This window comes from Brassica rapa, chromosome A08 (genome assembly GCF_000309985.2).
Source record: "Brassica rapa cultivar Chiifu-401-42 chromosome A08, CAAS_Brap_v3.01, whole genome shotgun sequence".
Lineage (NCBI taxonomy): Eukaryota > Viridiplantae > Streptophyta > Magnoliopsida > Brassicales > Brassicaceae > Brassica > Brassica rapa.
In genome coordinates this window covers 16,168,978-16,186,475 of record NC_024802.2, presented here as the reverse complement: position 1 = coordinate 16,186,475, position 17,498 = coordinate 16,168,978, and the positions used below count along the sequence as shown (strand labels likewise).

General features: G+C 38.7%; 3 protein-coding genes, 1 non-coding gene and 1 pseudogene across 5 annotated transcripts; 4 read left to right on the top strand and 1 right to left on the bottom strand.

Annotated features, from left to right (window-relative positions):
• The first annotated feature begins 649 nt into the window (after window positions 1-649).
• Window positions 650-7,541, top strand: LOC103835543 (annotated as a pseudogene).
• Window positions 7,542-9,920: 2,379 nt separating this feature from the next.
• Window positions 9,921-13,241, top strand: LOC103835014. Its single transcript, XM_009111106.3, has 10 exons — window positions 9,921-10,232; window positions 10,370-10,493; window positions 10,803-10,898; window positions 10,979-11,095; window positions 11,170-11,900; window positions 12,012-12,111; window positions 12,202-12,261; window positions 12,350-12,433; window positions 12,516-12,632; window positions 12,716-13,241. The coding sequence occupies exons 2-10, from the start codon at window positions 10,428-10,430 to the stop codon at window positions 13,016-13,018; spliced, it is 1,674 nt and encodes a 557-aa protein (XP_009109354.1). The 5' UTR covers window positions 9,921-10,232; window positions 10,370-10,427; the 3' UTR covers window positions 13,019-13,241.
• A 270-nt stretch (window positions 13,242-13,511) lies between these two features.
• LOC103835012 (uncharacterized protein DDB_G0286299) lies at window positions 13,512-15,309 on the top strand. 2 transcript variants are annotated; one of them, XM_018653460.2, is made up of 5 exons: window positions 13,512-14,198; window positions 14,298-14,344; window positions 14,511-14,696; window positions 14,775-14,852; window positions 14,954-15,309. In XM_018653460.2, the coding sequence occupies exons 1-5, from the start codon at window positions 14,127-14,129 to the stop codon at window positions 15,120-15,122; spliced, it is 552 nt and encodes a 183-aa protein (XP_018508976.1). In that variant the 5' UTR covers window positions 13,512-14,126; the 3' UTR covers window positions 15,123-15,309. The 2 variants fall into 2 exon arrangements, with proteins under 2 accessions (XP_018508976.1, XP_009109351.1); XM_009111103.2 differs by having other exon boundaries at window positions 14,292-14,344.
• TRNAN-GUU lies at window positions 13,821-13,894 on the bottom strand. The gene has a single exon. It is a non-coding gene; the product is annotated as a tRNA-Asn (tRNA).
• Window positions 15,310-15,329: 20 nt separating the features above from the next.
• Window positions 15,330-17,420, top strand: LOC103835013 (nuclear pore complex protein NUP58). Its single transcript, XM_009111104.3, has 6 exons — window positions 15,330-15,657; window positions 15,765-15,879; window positions 15,963-16,448; window positions 16,523-16,940; window positions 17,026-17,066; window positions 17,167-17,420. Exons 1-6 carry the CDS (start codon window positions 15,389-15,391, stop codon window positions 17,203-17,205), a joined length of 1,368 nt encoding a protein of 455 aa, XP_009109352.1. The 5' UTR covers window positions 15,330-15,388; the 3' UTR covers window positions 17,206-17,420.
• Window positions 17,421-17,498: the final 78 nt, after the last annotated feature.

Sequence of the window (17,498 nt, the reverse complement as noted above, 5' to 3'; positions counted from 1 at the left end):
GTTCTTATTAAATAAATAATTTTTTTTTTAATATTTAGCTAATGTCACTCATTTTTGTTTAAATGGCTAATCAATACTATTAAAAAGAAAAAAAAATATTTTAAAAATCGATTTTTCAATCTATTTTTTTTTTAAATATAAAAATGTTTAGATGTCACTCTCTGTATATTTTTAGATGGCTGATAGTAAGTTTACTAAATAAAAAATGTTTCTTTTGAAATATTTAAACTAATGAGTAGGCCCATTTAAAGCTCACTATCAATGGCTTTCTCCCACCACCAATAAAACAAAGAGTGTAAGTGTGACGGCGAACCTGACAGCCAAACCTCGCCGAGAAAACACAAATGGCCACCGTTAAGTCTCTGCAGCGAAGAATCTACTCTTCATTTCATGGCAACAACTCTATGCGATCAACACAACCTCTTCCCCACCTCTTTCGCATCGACTTAGGTTCTTCTCTGTTTTCATACTCTGTTAACAACAACAACAACAACAACAAAAAGATTAAAACTTTCGAGTTCCCAGATTGCGACATTGATTCTAATGATGATTTTTTACAGGAAGAAGGCATGTTTCAGTGCAATTATCAAGAACCTTTTTCGGACTAACCAATCTTCTCTTTAATAGAAGGTATAGTATCATGATATGGACTTACTCTGTTTTGTTAGTTTCTTACAATGTATAGAAAAGACATAACACTTTGTTTATCATTTTTGTGGACTAATTAATAAAATGATTAAAATATATTTTTTAGGTTTTGATAGAAAAATAACATTTTTATGGTTTTGGCAGAAAAATGCATTTTCGCGCTTTTGATAGAAAATGTGCATTGCTACATTTTTAACGGAAAAATTGTATTTTTGCGTTTTCGGCAGAAAATATTTTTTTGCAGTTTTTGCCGAAAATGTGTTTTCACGAAAAATGCATTTTTGTGGTTTTGACAGGAAAATACGGTTTTGCATGTTTTGGCGGGAACATGCATTTTTGTGGTTTTGGCGGGAAACTGTTTTTTTTCGATTTTGGCGGGAAAATTGCGTTTTTCGGTTTAGGCGGGAAAATTGCGTTTACCGGTTTTGGTGGAAAATTGTTTTTTCCGGTTTTGGCGGGAAAATATGTTTTCCGATTTTGGAGAAAAAATGTATTTTGCGGTTTTGGCGGAAAAATGCGTTTTTTGCGGTTTTGGCGGAAAAATGCATTTTTGCGGTTTTGGCGAGATATGCGTTTTTTCTGTTTTTGCGAGAATATGTGTTTTTGCGGTTTTGGCAGGAAAATGCATTTTTGCTATTTTGCGGTTTGCCGGGAAAATGCGTTTTTACGATTTTGACATGAAAGTTCGTTTTTACCGTTTTGGTCGAAGAGTGCGGTTTTATTGGTTTGACCGAAAAATGTGTTTTTTTATGAAATGTGTTTTTTTTTTGTTTTTTTTTTGCGGATACTTTTAATTGTTTTCCCACTCTTACAGAACAATCATCAGTTTTGTTTTGTTTTCTGTTTTGAGAGACAGCCAGGTGTAACCACGGATGAGATTGATGAAGCGGTTCACAGTATGATTATAGAGAATGGAGCTTATCCTTCTCCACTTGGCTATGGAGGTTTCCCTAAAAGTGTTTGCACTTCTGTCAGTGAATGCATAATGCATTTGCCATGGCATCCCTGATTCACGACCACTTGAGGTGTGTTTGTGTGTGTGTTTGAGTGTCTTTTACTTGTGAATCGTTAATAAAATGTTGTATCCATGTTTGAACTTTGCAGGATGGAGATATAATCAACATTGATGTCACGGTTTACTTAAACGTAAGTTGTCTTCTTTTGCGTGTTTCACAATCCTTCACTAGGTTTACTCTCTGATGCTTGTTGTATTGGTCTCTACAGGGTTATAACGGTGATACTTCATGTAACAGCCCGATCCCCCGGCGTCCGACCGGGGTTATCGAAGGGGCGTTATGGACACGTGTCTACTCATTTAGACATTCCTACGTGTCCCGTTACTGGTCCCGAGAGACGAGCGCATAACCTTCTTTGAAATACCGTCACACCCACATCCATATACTTCTACTTACAGTCCTGCGCACAGGGAAAAAATGGAAATTGAGGGGGTGAGCAACAAGTTACTCAGTGAAGTGGCTCTAGACCAGCCTGCCCGCACGACACTCTATACTACTCTATGCGGGAACTAGGACTGACTAGCCACTACAATCCGTTAATGCATTTTATCATTTCCTATCACCATCTGTAATTTCTACACACACTTCCATTCATTTCTAACAACCTAGTAATCAATCAATACAATGATCTCACTCATTGCCACACACGCCATCCCTAGACTTAACCGACTCATCTTACCAGTCCGACTCGATCCTATGACTTCTTTAACTTCCTGTACCCGACCATGAGCTAGAACCCTACAATGCATATCCTTTTCATCTTTTCATCTTTTCATCTTTTCCTCTTTTCCTCTTTTCCTCAGTGGGTAGCCCCCCACTAGGCTTCTACCCCATATTCATGTGGATTGGCCACATCTCCTATGGGTGCTTCCATATTCATGTGGATTCGCCACATATCCTATGGATACCTAGCGTGGACTACTTACCCCACCTACTTTCCTTAGACTCTCTATATGCTTTCCCACCCATGCTTAACCTTAACAACATTCTTTCATACTTTTACTTATCCTTTCACTTCCTTATCGTTTTTACCTAACCCTTCCCATTCCCAATTACTTCCCTTTTCATTCCTACTTGTACTTGGACTCAATCACTAGACGCCACCCGTTATCGGTGTCACACAATACACATTGCATTCAAGTTCTACTTCAATAACTTTTATAATCATTGCTCATCTATCATCCTAGCATTTATTTCTCTCTAGCATCCTAACTTCAATCACAACCACACATGGGACAACACAACCAAACATACAAGAATCAACTACCAATCAGCCATTACCACAACAATTCAATTCAGTTCATCAAGTCCCATTTATCAATATGAGGGTTCTTATGCATCATGATCCATTCATCTATCATCCTAGCAATACCATGTACTATCAACCTAACTCCCAAACAGGGTCTAATCAAACCTAACCCCAACATATAGGAGTATACAGGACCATGAAAGAAGGTTGGGTTCGAAACACTCCACCTTAGCCTAGATCTGGATGTGGAACAAGAGGCAAGGGAGAGGAGATCTGAACAGATCTGGAACAAGGAAACAAAAGAGCTGCGAGATCTGACCACCACCACCAATCGGCTGCAACCACCACCACCACATGACACCGGCGAGGAGGAGGGAGAGAGGAGAGAGAGAAGGAGAGAGAGAGAGAAGGAGAGAGAGAGACACGGCGCAGGGGAGAGAGAGAGGCTTGAGAGAAGAAGAGAGAAAAGGAAAAGAGAAGCTTGACGGCTAGGGTTTCCTAGTCTCTCTAAATCTCTGCAGAGCTTCGCTTAGGTTTCAGGATGAGAGAAAAGTGAGAGGAGGCAGCTTCATTTATAGGAAAAGGAGGAAACCCTAGGTCATTTACCCTAATGGACTGCAGTCTTAACGGGCTCTCCTTAATAAATTTTTGGGCTAGGAACCGGGCCGTTACAATTCTCCCCCACTTGAATGGAATTCGTCCCCGAATTCCGTGTGTCGATACTCCAACTTTAACATCCCGAACCAAAATGGGTAAACAACTCGTCCTTTGAAATCTAATAGTTCATGCAACAGACCAGGTTCCATATTCCTCACGGAGATCCAACGTCCTCTTAAATCCCAAATCGATTCCCCAACAGCGTTCTCATCCCTAGATTGCTTCCTTCTCATATGCATTTCCATATCACCACCACTCTTGTCGACGTAATTCTCTGATGGTCATGTACCTCTTCTATCCTTTAATAAAGCAGCTCATCATCAACAATTATATCTGCTAAGCGGTTTCATGGATCATCTCAGGCTCGAGATTCTGATCTCCCCCACTTTGGTCCAGCATAAGGGATTCAACATGATTGTTCATATAGTTCTCATAGGGGATATCCAATACTTAGAGCTTTCACTTCCAAATACAAATCATTTTCCTTTCCACTTAACCCTTCAGCTTTCAACATCAAGATAGCTTATATCCATGTCCTAATCCTTATTCCATTAAGGACTACTCTCCTCTCCTATCGAGGATTATGAGTACGTGCCAATACAATATATTAACTCCATGTGCTTGGCCCCGGTCTTCTTTCCTAGCTCCCTTCCTATTCATTAATCTTTGACCTCTGTATAGATTCTCGCTAAGCCATGATACTATTCCTAACATACTGCAACATCCCCGAACACTGCTACATCTCTAAATACGCATCCCAAAATTCTGTCACTTCATATCATTCCAAACTCCAACTCCAGCAGGTCTCCATGCAGGTTCACACCGTCGAGAGGTATTAACAGTACCACATACACTCCCATGGTTATCATTCTCTATACTCCCTCGGTCCTATCCAGGTAGCCCGATAAATCTCCTCAGGGGTTACATCCTTATTGTATTCCCTTCCAATCATGTCTCTCTGGCGGATATCCTAGAACTAGCCCTCCATTAGATATATGTCCTTCCTCGGAAAATACCTTCATTGACCTATGACTTCATCTTGTTTCATTGCACCTCTAATGTTCCTCTAAACCCATGATATCCGCCACAACCTTCACGTTCTCGGTAGTTACATTAGTCGGGTTTCCATCTCTGGTTTTTCTCCAACCACTCCAACTCATGTGTCTGGCGATGAAACTTCGTCAATGGGCGTCACCGATAGGGTACCACATTTTCCTTTATGGTGCGCTGAGTCCGAGTGTAGATCGAGTTCCACCATGCAGGTCCACGATACCCGTAATTGTCACTCTGGTCGTTACTGATTGTCGAAGACATCCTTCAAGTAGACATCCGATCAGAACCATACTAGAAGTATAAATATAGTGGGTGGTTTTGAAATCGTTTTCAGAACTTTTAGGAGAATCAAAACTTTCACAAACTCTTTTCTTTTAATGAAAACAATTTTTTTTTTTTTTTTAAACGTCGGAAATGCTGATCCCTTAGGACGGAACTAAGGGATCTTAACCCGCTCTGATACCAATTGTAACAGCCCGATCCCCCGGCGTCCGACCGGGGTTATCGAAGGGGCGTTATGGACACGTGTCTACTCATTTAGACAACCCTACGTGTCCCGTTACTGGTCCCGAGAGACGAGCGCATAACCTTCTTTGAAATACCGTCACACCCACATCCATATACTTCTACTTACAGTCCTGCGCACAGGGAAAAAATGGAAATGGAGGGGGTGAGCAACAAGTTACTCAGTGAAGTGGCTCTAGACCAGCCTGCCCGCACGACACTCTATACTACTCTATGCGGGAACTAGGACTGACTAGCCACTACAATCCGTTAATGCATTTTATCATTTCCTATCACCATCTGTAATTTCTACACACACTTCCATTCATTTCTAACAACCTAGTAATCAATCAATACAATGATCTCACTCATTGCCACACACGCCATCCCTAGACTTAACCGACTCATCTTACCAGTCCGACTCGATCCTATGACTTCTTTAACTTCCTGTACCCGACCATGAGCTAGAACCCTACAATGCATATCCTTTTCATCTTTTCATCTTTTCATCTTTTCCTCTTTTCCTCAGTGGGTAGCCCCCCACTAGGCTTCTACCCCATATTCATGTGGATTGGCCACATCTCCTATGGGTGCTTCCATATTCATGTGGATTCGCCACATCTCCTATGGATACCTAGCGTGGACTACTTACCCCACCTACTTTCCTTAGACTCTCTATATGCTTTCCCACCCATGCTTAACCTTAACAACATTCTTTCATACTTTTACTTATCCTTTCACTTCCTTATCGTTTTCACCTAACCCTTCCCATTCCCAATTACTTCCCTTTTCATTCCTACTTGTACTTGGACTCAATCACTAGACGCCACCCGTTATCGGTGTCACACAATACACATTGCATTCAAGTTCTACTTCAATAACTTTTATAATCATTGCTCATCTATCATCCTAGCATTTATTTCTCTCTAGCATCCTAACTTCAATCACAACCACACATGGGACAACACAACCAAACATACAAGAATCAACTACCAATCAGCCATTACCACAACAATTCAATTCAGTTCATCAAGTCCCATTTATCAATATGAGGGTTCTTATGCATCATGATCCATTCATCTATCATCCTAGCAATACCATGTACTATCAACCTAACTCCCAAACAGGGTCTAATCAAACCTAACCCCAACATATAGGAGTATACAGGACCATGAAAGAAGGTTGGGTTTGAAACACTCCACCTTAGCCTAGATCTGGATCTGGAACAAGAGGCAAGGGAGAGGAGATCTGAACAGATCTGGAACAAGGAAACAAAAGAGCTGCGAGATCTGACCACCACCACCAATCGGCTGCAACCACCACCACCACATGACACCGGCGAGGAGGAGGGAGAGAGGAGAGAGAGAAGGAGAGAGAGAGAGAAGGAGAGAGAGAGAGACACGGCGCAGGGGAGAGAGAGAGAGGCTTGAGAGAAGAAGAGAGAAGAGGAAAAGAGAAGCTTGACGGCTAGGGTTTCCTAGTCTCTCTAAATCTCTGCAGAGCTTCGCTTAGGTTTCAGGATGAGAGAAAAGTGAGAGGAGGCAGCTTCATTTATAGGAAAAGGAGGAAACCCTAGGTCATTTACCCTAATGGACTGCAGTCTTAACGGGCTCTCCTTAATAAATTTTTGGGCTAGGAACCGGGCCGTTACACTTCAGCTACTTTCTTCTGTGGAGATGTCGACGAGAAAGCTAAAAAGCTAGTCCAGGTACAATCAGTTCTATGAAAACTCTGGTTTATAATAATAGTTTGATGAGAGTTTTATGACTTTGAGTGTGGTGTAGGTGACAAAGGAGTCTCTAGACAAAGCGATATCAATATGTGGAGCTGGAGTAAAGTACAAGAAAATCGGCAAAACCATTCAGTAAGAGACTGATTCCCTTTGAGCAATTAGTATTTGTTTATTCATCTACTTCATATTGAAAAATCATATCTTTATCAAGTGATCATGCAGATAAACATAAGTATGGAGTTGTTAGACAGTTTGTAGGCCATGGTATTGGACGTGTCTTCCATTCTGATCCTGTTGTTCTTCACTTCCGTAAGTTTGTTCTTGTTGAATTGCTTTGTGGTCATTCACATACTTTCTAAACTTGCATCTGCTCTACAGGGAACAATGAAGCTGGACGCATGGTGTTGAATCAAACCTTCACCATAGAACCGATGCTTACGGTAGGAAGCATAAAACCGGTTATGTGGGATGATGATTGGACCGTGATAACAGAAGATGCAAGTCTCTCTGCGCAGTTCGAGCATACCATTCTTATAACCAAACATGGAGCTGAGATATTAACCAACTGTTAGAAATTTGATTCCCAAATATGTCTCATATTGATCTTTATTAAAGTGGAATACAAAGTCAAATTGTATGTATGAAAATCATATTCATATTCAATTATTCTTTTGCTCGCAAAGTATAGTGAATCTCTGTTACAGATTACTTTAGGTACGAGCCAAAAAATCACATTTAGAGTTTAGAGTTTAGGAGATCTTGATTCTCTGAAGTTCATTTCTTCTCACAGAACCTTTGCAAATTAAGTAGTATTGGTTTAGGAGACCTTGAACTTCTTTATTGTATATGTTCCAATGTTTTAAAAAGTTGCTAAATGGTGATTAGGCCTTTTATAGAAGAGTAGTCTTTAAACGCTGTCTATACTGATTTTGGAAATGTGCCATCTGTAACCATTTTAAAAATAAAATCGTTTAGGCGCTGACTATACTGAGTTTAGAACATTGCATTGGTATAACCAATTAAGTAGTTTTGGTTTGCATGTACATTTTTAACGAAGCTACTTACCATGTATGTTGTATTCTAGTTGTAACCTTAATGTTTTATCAGAAAAAAAAATCTGACACAAAAACACTCTTTAGGCTGACTAAATCCTAATGATACAAAACAAACAGTTTTTGACAAAATATGCTGTCGATAAAAAGGCTATTTGTTTTGTATATAGCACAGTATATATATATTGTCATTGACAAAAAGAAAATATAAACAAGTGTATATATATGGCGTAATGTTTTGACATGTACTTTCACTTGCATGCGCTCATAAGTGATAGTGAACATGCGATTTACCACGTACGTTAGCCCTAGTTGGACCCTATTCACTTGTCTTATTGGACCACAATGGCTATCAAAATGAAGAAAAAATTGACCAATCATTGAAAACTTGGGGACCGATCAATGGATATGAGCTGACTTGATGTGTATAATTGTGGTAACAATACAGAGAAAGGGAAAAGGAGCTATATAGGTCCAAAATGTTACCTTATACGTAATTACAAATTCACATGAGCAAGTTTATGTTTTTGATTGCGTTAGGATCCTTTTATGAGACGTCATGGTTATACGTTACTATCAGCACCACATAGATCCATTGATGGCATGTGATGAGAAGAGGCAAGAGGCAAACAATTATGTGTTATCTAATATATTTATTAGGTCTACAAATAGCATGTTATGATCATACAAGAATGATTGTAGTGGTAATGATTATAATTTGTAAATGAGTTGTCATTGTTCTTATCTCGGATGAGTTTATTAGCTACATTTCAAATATTCGATTTAAATGGAAATGGACATAATAATATATGTGAAAGATGTGATTTACATATTGGGAAATAAAGACGTCGACCTTTTGTAGTGTACATGCTATCTAGTTATTAACTATACCCATTAAAAATAGTATTCATTCTTTTAGAGCCATGCTTATATGGGTTAACAACAGCTGAGCTGGCAATGGCATATTGTTACAAAGGAATTAACGAGATAAGCTGAACAAGCAGATAACCGTAAAACATACGCCCATTTTTTTGGTATAAAAACATAGAATTGTGTCACTAGAATGTGATAACATGGAAGGAAGTTAAATTATGTACTATATGCATACATAGAGAATGGTTGGTCCACTTGAAAGTGGAAGTATGAGTTATAAAGCGAAGTTAGCTTTGTCACGTGCTAATGCTTGATTGAATCTGCCAAAGTATCATTTACTTACGTTCATAATTTATACCTAATCCACTGGTTCTTTTCTTATCATTAATTAATAATTATATAACAGCGTTGTTAGTTGATTAAAATAATCAAATTATTGATGGTATAATAACATACTACCACTCTCCTTTTTGATGCGAATCACCCGTTTTGACAGCAGAAGAAGCGAGAAATGAAAAATCAAATGTTTGATCAAGAAAAATAATCAAATGTTAAAAAGGTTATACTAGGGAGATGTCAGCACCTTTAGAGTTTTTACCTTTTTATTTATTTTCTTCTAACATCATAATTAATAAGCACGTTATCTTTGCTTTCTCTAAAAGGCATCATAATTTAACTCTGAAAACACACTTGTATTTAAGTACAGGCAGCCTGCATAACTTATTACAAATCAATTACTTAAACGTTAAATATAGTCCATAATCAATTGGTTATTTATAAGCTCGGCTCCAGTTAAACTAATTAGCAAATGAGATTGACTTTGAAATGATGCATTTCAGATTTAGAAATGTAAAGCAAAATTCACAAATAGGTTTTTAATTAAAAAATAAATAAATCATTCTATTTGGGACCATTATATTATTCATTTAAAAAAAATCTACTGAAATGAAATAAATGAAAGAACTGAAAAGATTGAGAGAAAACGAAAGCACCAAGCCACTAAATACCAAATTTTAATTAATAAGTGACAAAAGAAGTCGTTTCTTTATGGTTGTCCACATCTCTCACAATTTCCAACCAGCTAGCTCAAGAACTCCTCACTAACTCAGATCTTACATCCTTCATTCAACTCCTAGAAAGTATACTTTTCATTTCTCACAATTTCTAAATCTAAAGACATCATAAATGGTTGATATCAAGTCGTTATCTACTACTTCTTCACATCCAATGAGAGATTCTGTGGTGTCTTGACTTTCTTCCTTGCTCTGTTCGAGATTATATGACCAAAGTCATCTATACATACAACAACTATACATTATATGGATTAAATAAAAAACAATGGTAGTTCTTTGGGAAACACAAAGCTTCAACTAAAACCAATTCTCTGCTTCTTCTTGGTCGCTTTACCTTCAAGTTTCCCCGCTCTGTCTTCATATATCAAAGAGCTAGTACTACACTTTTTATTACAGACACATACTTAAAACATTTAACTCTTATCTTTCTTTTTACTTCTGTCTCTATGTTTTGTTTTTTTTTTTATCTTGATGTGGTCTCTCTCTCTCTCTCTCTTGGGTTTATATCACAGTTAGAGTAGAGAGAAAGCAATAGTTGAAGAGAGAGAGAGAGAGAGAGAAAGATAAGCGATGAACACTAGTGTTCGAGCTGGTTTTTCCTCCATGAAAGCTCCTTCGAAGCATGTCACCACTCAAGTAACTTTTCTTCTTTCTCTCTCTCTACCACTTTCCATTCTTCTGAACCCAATTTTGATTGCTTTCTTGGTGATCTCTTTAAGATTCTTGGCTTCAACATTGGACTATTTCACAACAAAATCTTTGCTTATTTTCTATCCTACTAATAGAATAGTTATTCTTAGTGAAGTTACTGGTCACATTGAAAGTGATAGATACTCAATTGTTATCTAGAAGATTGTTTGTTGTTTTCCACTATCAATAGTTTCTTTACAAACTCCTTTTTGTTCTATATGAGTAATGTTTGGTGGTATTCTGAAATCCGCAAAGGAGGAAAAGAAGAAGAAGATGGTGTCCCAAGGCAATGAAACTTTAGCTAATCGGCGCAGAGCTAACAAAGAAAAGAAAATGGATTTGCTACAAGATGTATGATGACAAGTTCTTGAGAAACAACTTTCTTGATTTGATGATGAATCGCATCTAATTTTTTTTTTTTTTGTGATCAGGTTGATAAGCTAAAGAGGAAGCTGAGACAAGAGGAGAATGTGCATAGAGCATTGGAGAGAGCTTTCACTAGACCTTTAGGAGCTTTACCTCGTCTTCCCTCTTATCTCCCTCGACATGTAAGATCCAAAATATTAATATCATCAAACTGGAGCTTCTTTGTATCTGAATCTTGTTTCTTTATCTGATAAAGACACTGGAGCTTCTTGCTGAAGTAGCTGTTCTTGAAGAGGAAGTAGTTCGGTTAGAAGAGCAAGTTGTTAGCTTCAGACAAGGTCTATACCAAGAAGCTGTTTACATTTCTTCCAAGAGTAACGGTCTGAACGAGAATTCTCCCGTTAGAAGCACTAAACACCAGAGATCTAAATCCAAGTCACAACATGAGTTGAAATCTATGATCACTCCTCCTAAAAAGCATCAACAGTCTCTTAGTCCTAGCAGAAGCATCTCAAGTAGGAAACTCTTCTCCTCTGATCAGACAGTTAATGACAAACAAGCATCGCCTAAACCAAATGTAAGCAGTGTTGTTACTAAGCCAGTTGATGTGAGAGGGAAAGAGAATCAGACCTCTAGTAACGGTTTAAAAGACAAGAAGGACAAAGAATCACCTGAGAAGAGACTTAAGAAAACTTTGAATAAGCTAGATGATAGATTAGCAGACCAAGACAAGGCACATGAGAGTGTCTCGGAACCGCTGCAAAGTGGAACTGCAGCAAACAGAGTTTCAGAGGATTTACTGAGATGCCTGGTGAGTATTATCTTGAGGATTATCTCGTCCAAGGACATTGTGTTGGATCCATATAGTAACTGTTCAGAATGGAGAACAAGAGAGCTTGGTGCATACAAGAATCTTTGCTCTGTTGATGCATCTTCCATTGATCTTGGGAGAAGAATCAATGCTTTATTTCTGATCCATCGTCTCAAGTAAGTATCTCATCTCGCCTAAACAAATGACATGAAACTGTGAAAGTCTTCTTAGAATGATTAAAATTGAATACTCTAAACTCATGTTTGTGTAACTGTTCCTATCTACAGGTTCCTGCTTAATAAGCTTTCAGGTGTAAATCTAGACGGTCTTAGCCACCAGCAGAAGCTTGCATTCTGGATAAATACTTATAACTCATGTGTGATGAATGTGAGACTTCTTAGTATGATAGATAGAAAGACATGTTTGTAAGATGTTGTTAAAGAAGGCTGATGTCTTGTTTGCAATTAATCTTCGCAGGGTTTCTTGGAGCATGGGATCCCTCAGACCCCTGAGATGGTTGTTGCCCTTATGCAAAAGGTTTATACTCTAAAACCGAAACTTGAAACCATTGTGCTTAAATGTGTGTTACCTGTTTCTTAGATTCATCTTCTCTTTCTTGTGTCAGGCAATAATAGTTGTAGGAGGACACTCACTTAATGCTATCACAATTGAACACTTCATCTTGAGACTTCCATATCACTTAAAGTTTGTAAGTTTCTTTTATCTTCTTCTCTTTCATTTTTCTATGCTGACTCCGAATTTAATGCTTATTATCTTATTCTCTTAAAAAGAATTGTCCCAAAACTGCAACACATGAAGAGATGAAAGCTCATAGCACATTTGGATTGGAATGGTCAGAACCTTTGGTCACTTTTGCTCTCTCCTGTGGAAGCTGGTCTTCTCCTGCTGTAAGTTGTGCTTTAGAATCATACACACTCAAATTTGGAAAAGTTTATAGCATTTTCACACACAACTTGTTTTTGGTATTAAGGTAAGGATTTATACAGCAACAAGTGTAGAAAAAGAGCTAGAAGCTGCAAAGAGGGATTATCTTCAAGCATCTGTATGGATCTCAAAGAGGAACAAACTAATGATTCCAAAGGTATTAGATTGGTATTTGCTAGATTTTGCAAAAGATGTGGAATCTTTGTTAGATTGGGTTTGCCTTCAGTTGCCTGATAAACTCAGAGAAGAAGCTCTGAAGTGTGTGGAAAGAAAGAACGAAGAATCACTCATGGAGTTGGTTCAAGTAGTACCATATGACTTCAGTTTCAGGTTGCTTTTGCATCAATGAAAAAAAGGTTTGATGATTTGTAATGATAATAATGTTTCAAAAATGTGGAAGTGGAACCTTGTATAGATTTGGGTTGGAGAGTGTAAAGTAGAGCAAAAGTTAAAATTTGTTATTGGTTGGCTGAGAGTAGATATATAGTCATATGTTTGTGTTCTTTACAATAAAGTGAATAAACTATAGAGTGATAGCAATTTATTCTCAATTGATTTTATCTACAATGCTATATATATGTGTACACCATTTATTTGTTTTTAGACTAGACTTTGTCTCATTTGTTTTATCTGCAATGTTATTATATGTGTACACCATTTATTTGTTCATACAATTTAGAGTAGATTTTGTCTCATTTGTTTTTTTCTTGTCTCTTGCCATTTTTGCTGATAGCATTCTTGTCTCATACCATGTGGGTGTTTGGGCCAGCTTGATAGTATATAACCTTCTTTTTTTTGCCTTTAAACTTCTTTCATGTGAAAGTTACGTACTAAAGTATTTAATATGTAGGAAGACACAGAAGTATATAGTCCAGATTCACACAATAATACTTCATTGTTTAGGATGACAGTAGTATGACACTATTCTTTTTTTGAACGACTTTTGACAGTAGGATGACAGTATTCAAGAAAGAAAAAATGTGAGTGTGATCTCCATGTAACAAACAAGAACTCTCTCTCTCTCTCTCTTGATTTCATAGAGGATTAATGTGTCTAGGTGAGTATTCTACCAGATGTGAAACTCAACAGATTTGGGTAACTATGAAATGAAACAAAAACAAAAAAATACTAGAAGGAAACATAAAAAAGAACGCTAGAAGGAGGGGTCGAACCTCCGACCTTGTGGTTAACAGCCACACGCTCTAACCAACTGAGCTATTCCAGCTGTTGTTATTTTAAATCGAATAACTAGTTTTGGTTGCTTGATTAATGAATGGGCTTACAAAAGCTGTAACAAGGGCCCAATAGCAATCCACCATAAAGGAGAAAAACAACTAATTAACTCTCAGAATCGAAATCGTCTGTTTTTGAGAAATTGCAGAGCCGTTAAACCCTAGTGTGTGTCGTCGTCTGACGGAGAAGAAAGCACCGGTGAAGAAGAAGAAGATAATAATCAGATGTCAGATAACAAAGACCACATCTCCGACTCAGACTCAGACGGCGCACCGGAGGAATTCACAGAGGAACAGGTATTGTTTCCGTCTTTATGTGGATTAAGCTGAAACAGTAAAGTCGAAATTGCATTAGCTTAGCGTCTAATGGGTTTTGCTTTTTTTTTTCAGGCACAGTTGGAAGATGCAGCCTTGAGGAAGATAGAGAGAGAGAATAAGGCTAGGTTTGTATTCTCACCACCTTCCCTCTTTTGAAGCTTGTGTTGGGTTAGGAGTTGATGGAGGAAGATGTAACTGTCTTGAAAGATTAGTACTTTGCTCTTTTTTTGTGGAATTTGTTCAGTTAGAAATCTATAGATTACTTAAATGAGATTGCTTTCTCTTCTGTAGGGTTGCCCGCGAGAAGAAAGAGAGTCGAAGGCGTTTAGCAGAGAAGATAACGCCAAGGAAACCACGAAAGGTTGAAACTTTCGAAGATATAGAAGAGGAAGAAGAGCATGAGGAAGACCCTGAAGCTCTGGCAAACAAGGGGTTCCTTTCCAAAAACATCATTGACTTTCTTGCACAGCGGGAGAAGTAATATAAACTCTATATCCCTTTTCCTTGTGCTTAAAGAAAAATGGACTTAAGATTGACAATTTCTCTCGTTTACAGACAGAAAAACAGTTCGGATTCTGAAGAAGAGGAGGCCAACAAAGACCACCCGAGAAAGAAAAAGCGAAAGAGCTCAGGGTAATGATCATCTTCGTGGTTCTTACAAACTCTATAACCACTCTTTGATTTGATTTGATGTCATTGTCTCTCTCTTGTGTGTGTGTGTGTGTGTGTGGCAGTATTGAGACGTTATACAAGGAGATTCCACCACCAGAATGCTTGAAAACAGGGTTAGATTTCTTAAAGAAGCGTAAAGCACAAGTCCCTAGATCATCTTCAATCCTCAACAACTCCAGCCAAGCTCTCCGACTTGTCACCGGGGCCAAGAAGCAGCCACAGAGAAAATAAAACTCGTTAAAGATTCCAAAATCCTCGTGTGCTTCTTCTTCAATGCCATTACAGTTTTGTTTTAGTTGACAGTTCATTAGATATTTCTTTATTTGCAAAAGAGCCCTCCAGTTTGTTAAAAACGTGAATTAAAGCCATTAAATACTAATTTATATATTTTCCCTCCAGTTGTTTAAAGAGGGCTTTTGAATATCTTTCCCTCGACTCCAAAGTCCTCGCCGGCGATATACGAACCCTAGATTCCGTTAGCCGTCGATCATCCAGCAATGTCGTCGTTCAATCCATTCTCTACCCCACAGCGACATCAGCAGACACCTCAATCACCGTTTCAGACTCCGCAACAGACGCCTCAGCCGCAGAGCATCTCCTTCTTCTCTCATCCGCAACCGCAGCAACAGCAACCACCGTCGTTTCAGCCGCAACAGTTCCAGCAGCAGCAGCTGTATTTGTTCACGAACGATCAAGCTCCGGCGAGTTACAGCACCGAATGGACTGATCTTCATCCCGATTCTCAGAAACTTCTCCTTGAGATTGAGTATTGCTCTTCTTTGTTCAATTGCCAAAATCTTGAAGAACGTAGTTCGTTAGATTTAGAATCTTTTGATGATACCTTGATCTTATTGTTTGTGTGAATATCCTTAGAAAGAAGATACTGGAGTACAGTAGTGAAAGCCAGAGGTTAGATCAATGCAATCGTCTTGACGATTTGTCTCTATCCAGTGAAGGCTTTGGGTTTGATGCAAGCCGCATTGTTCAGGTTTCTTAGATGATTATGATTCACTTAATTATCATATAGGAACTGTTCTTGTGAGTTATCTCAGTCTTTTATAAAACTTGTAGGAGCTTGGTGGGATTAATACTACCATGGACAGACAGAAAGCTGTTCTCCACGAGCTTATGTTGGCTGTTAAAGATATGTTTCGTAACTCAGAGGTTGCTGTTGGGTCTTTCATGATGCTACAGCCAAGATCCCGACGTTCTAAACCAGGAGGAGGAGGAGGAAGAGGAGCTGTTGTTGTTAGTGGTGGTGATTCTCAGCAACCTCAGGCGCAGGGAGTTAACTCAGCTCCAGCTTCCTCTGGTGAACAACAAGCAGTTCAAGTTTCTTACTTTTACCGTGGGATCCCTAAGAAGCCTACAGCTTTTCTTCTCCAAACAGTTGTGAGATTTGAGAAGTATCTTGGCCAGTGCCGGCAATGGGTTGAGGAGCTGGAGCAGTTACTTGCTTTGGATTCTGACAAGTATAATCGACATGTTTTAGTTTTGGAATCTCTTCCGAATGTCATGTCTAATGTGCATGCCTTCTTTGTTCATGTGGCTGCTAAGGTAACTAACTTGTTATCCTGAACCTTCAGTTTAGAAACCACGTGTAAGCGGTTTTAAATTTTGTTGTGTTTCAGGTAGAGAATATTCACCAGTACATTGAATCGATGAGAACAGCGTATCTTGCTGACCAGCGACGGAGAGGAGAATGCAATGATCCGTTTCTTGAGGCTGATCGAAGGGAAACAGCGAAACAGGAAGCTGCTGCTAAGAGGGTCCACCCAACTCTCCATCTACCTGTTGCTACTAGTACAAGAACACAAGTTACTGGGTTTATTAATAACTCAGCGACTCCAGGGTCTTCAAATGCTCCACAAACACCTGCAGCCTTACCAAGGTCAGGAGCTGGCTTGTTTCCTGACACACCTGCTTCAGCACCTTCGTCTTCTCTCGTTGCTACACCAGTTAGACTAGTTTTCGGTGCTCCACCAGCTTCTGGATCTTTGTTTGGCCCGCCATCTCCATCAAATCCTGCTACGCCTCCACAGTTTGCAGGTACAACAAAGTCATAATACGATACAGTTTGTATAGAGGTTTGTCTTTGTCTTAATCTCAAGTTGTGTTATCTGTTTCTCTTTAGGTCCTTCACCTGGTTCAGGAGCCAAGTTCAGTTCTCTGACAGTAAGTACATCTCTTCGGTTTCAAACTCTCTTTTTTGACTCACCTGACCTCCCTGGAGAAATGTCTGAAACTGAACCTTTTATTTCCTCTTTCGTTGCAGAGACCTTCCAGGTTCAAATCCCGAACTTCACGACGTTAGACAAAAGCCTTGAGTTCATCGTGTTTCACTTGCTGGTTTGGTGAAAGTTGAAAAACAGATCACTCATTCATTGAATTGATGATTGTATGTTCTCAAAAGTAGAGTCACAGGGAACAAAAGTGAATAGTGTATCATCTAGAAAGTGTTATTGTCTTCATGAAGAGGACGACATGTTTCTCTTGAATATATCAATCTGTGAATATTTTACCTAACTATCCCTCATTGCAATGATTCATCTTCACGAAGACTATAAAAAAAAAGAATGAAAGGCTTATTATAATTGAACACTTGTT

Bases quoted from the DNA above. Each gene is read 5' to 3' on its own strand.
- LOC103835014 (XM_009111106.3), top strand. From the start codon at position 10,428: ATGAACACTAGTGTTCGAGCTGGTTTTTCCTCCATGAAAGCTCCTTCG. The intron at 11,901-12,011 runs GTAAGTATCTCA...TCCTATCTACAG, and splicing joins TTTCTGATCCATCGTCTCAA to GTTCCTGCTTAATAAGCTTT. The intron at 12,262-12,349 runs GTTTATACTCTA...TTCTTGTGTCAG, and splicing joins TTGTTGCCCTTATGCAAAAG to GCAATAATAGTTGTAGGAGG.
- LOC103835012 (XM_009111103.2), top strand. From the start codon at position 14,127: ATGTCAGATAACAAAGACCACATCTCCGACTCAGACTCAGACGGCGCA. The intron at 14,199-14,291 runs GTATTGTTTCCG...TTTTTTTTTCAG, and splicing joins AGGAATTCACAGAGGAACAG to GCACAGTTGGAAGATGCAGC. The intron at 14,697-14,774 runs GTAATATAAACT...TCTCGTTTACAG, and splicing joins TTTCTTGCACAGCGGGAGAA to ACAGAAAAACAGTTCGGATT.
- LOC103835013 (XM_009111104.3), top strand. From the start codon at position 15,389: ATGTCGTCGTTCAATCCATTCTCTACCCCACAGCGACATCAGCAGACA. The intron at 16,449-16,522 runs GTAACTAACTTG...GTTGTGTTTCAG, and splicing joins TTGTTCATGTGGCTGCTAAG to GTAGAGAATATTCACCAGTA. The intron at 16,941-17,025 runs GTACAACAAAGT...GTTTCTCTTTAG, and splicing joins TACGCCTCCACAGTTTGCAG to GTCCTTCACCTGGTTCAGGA.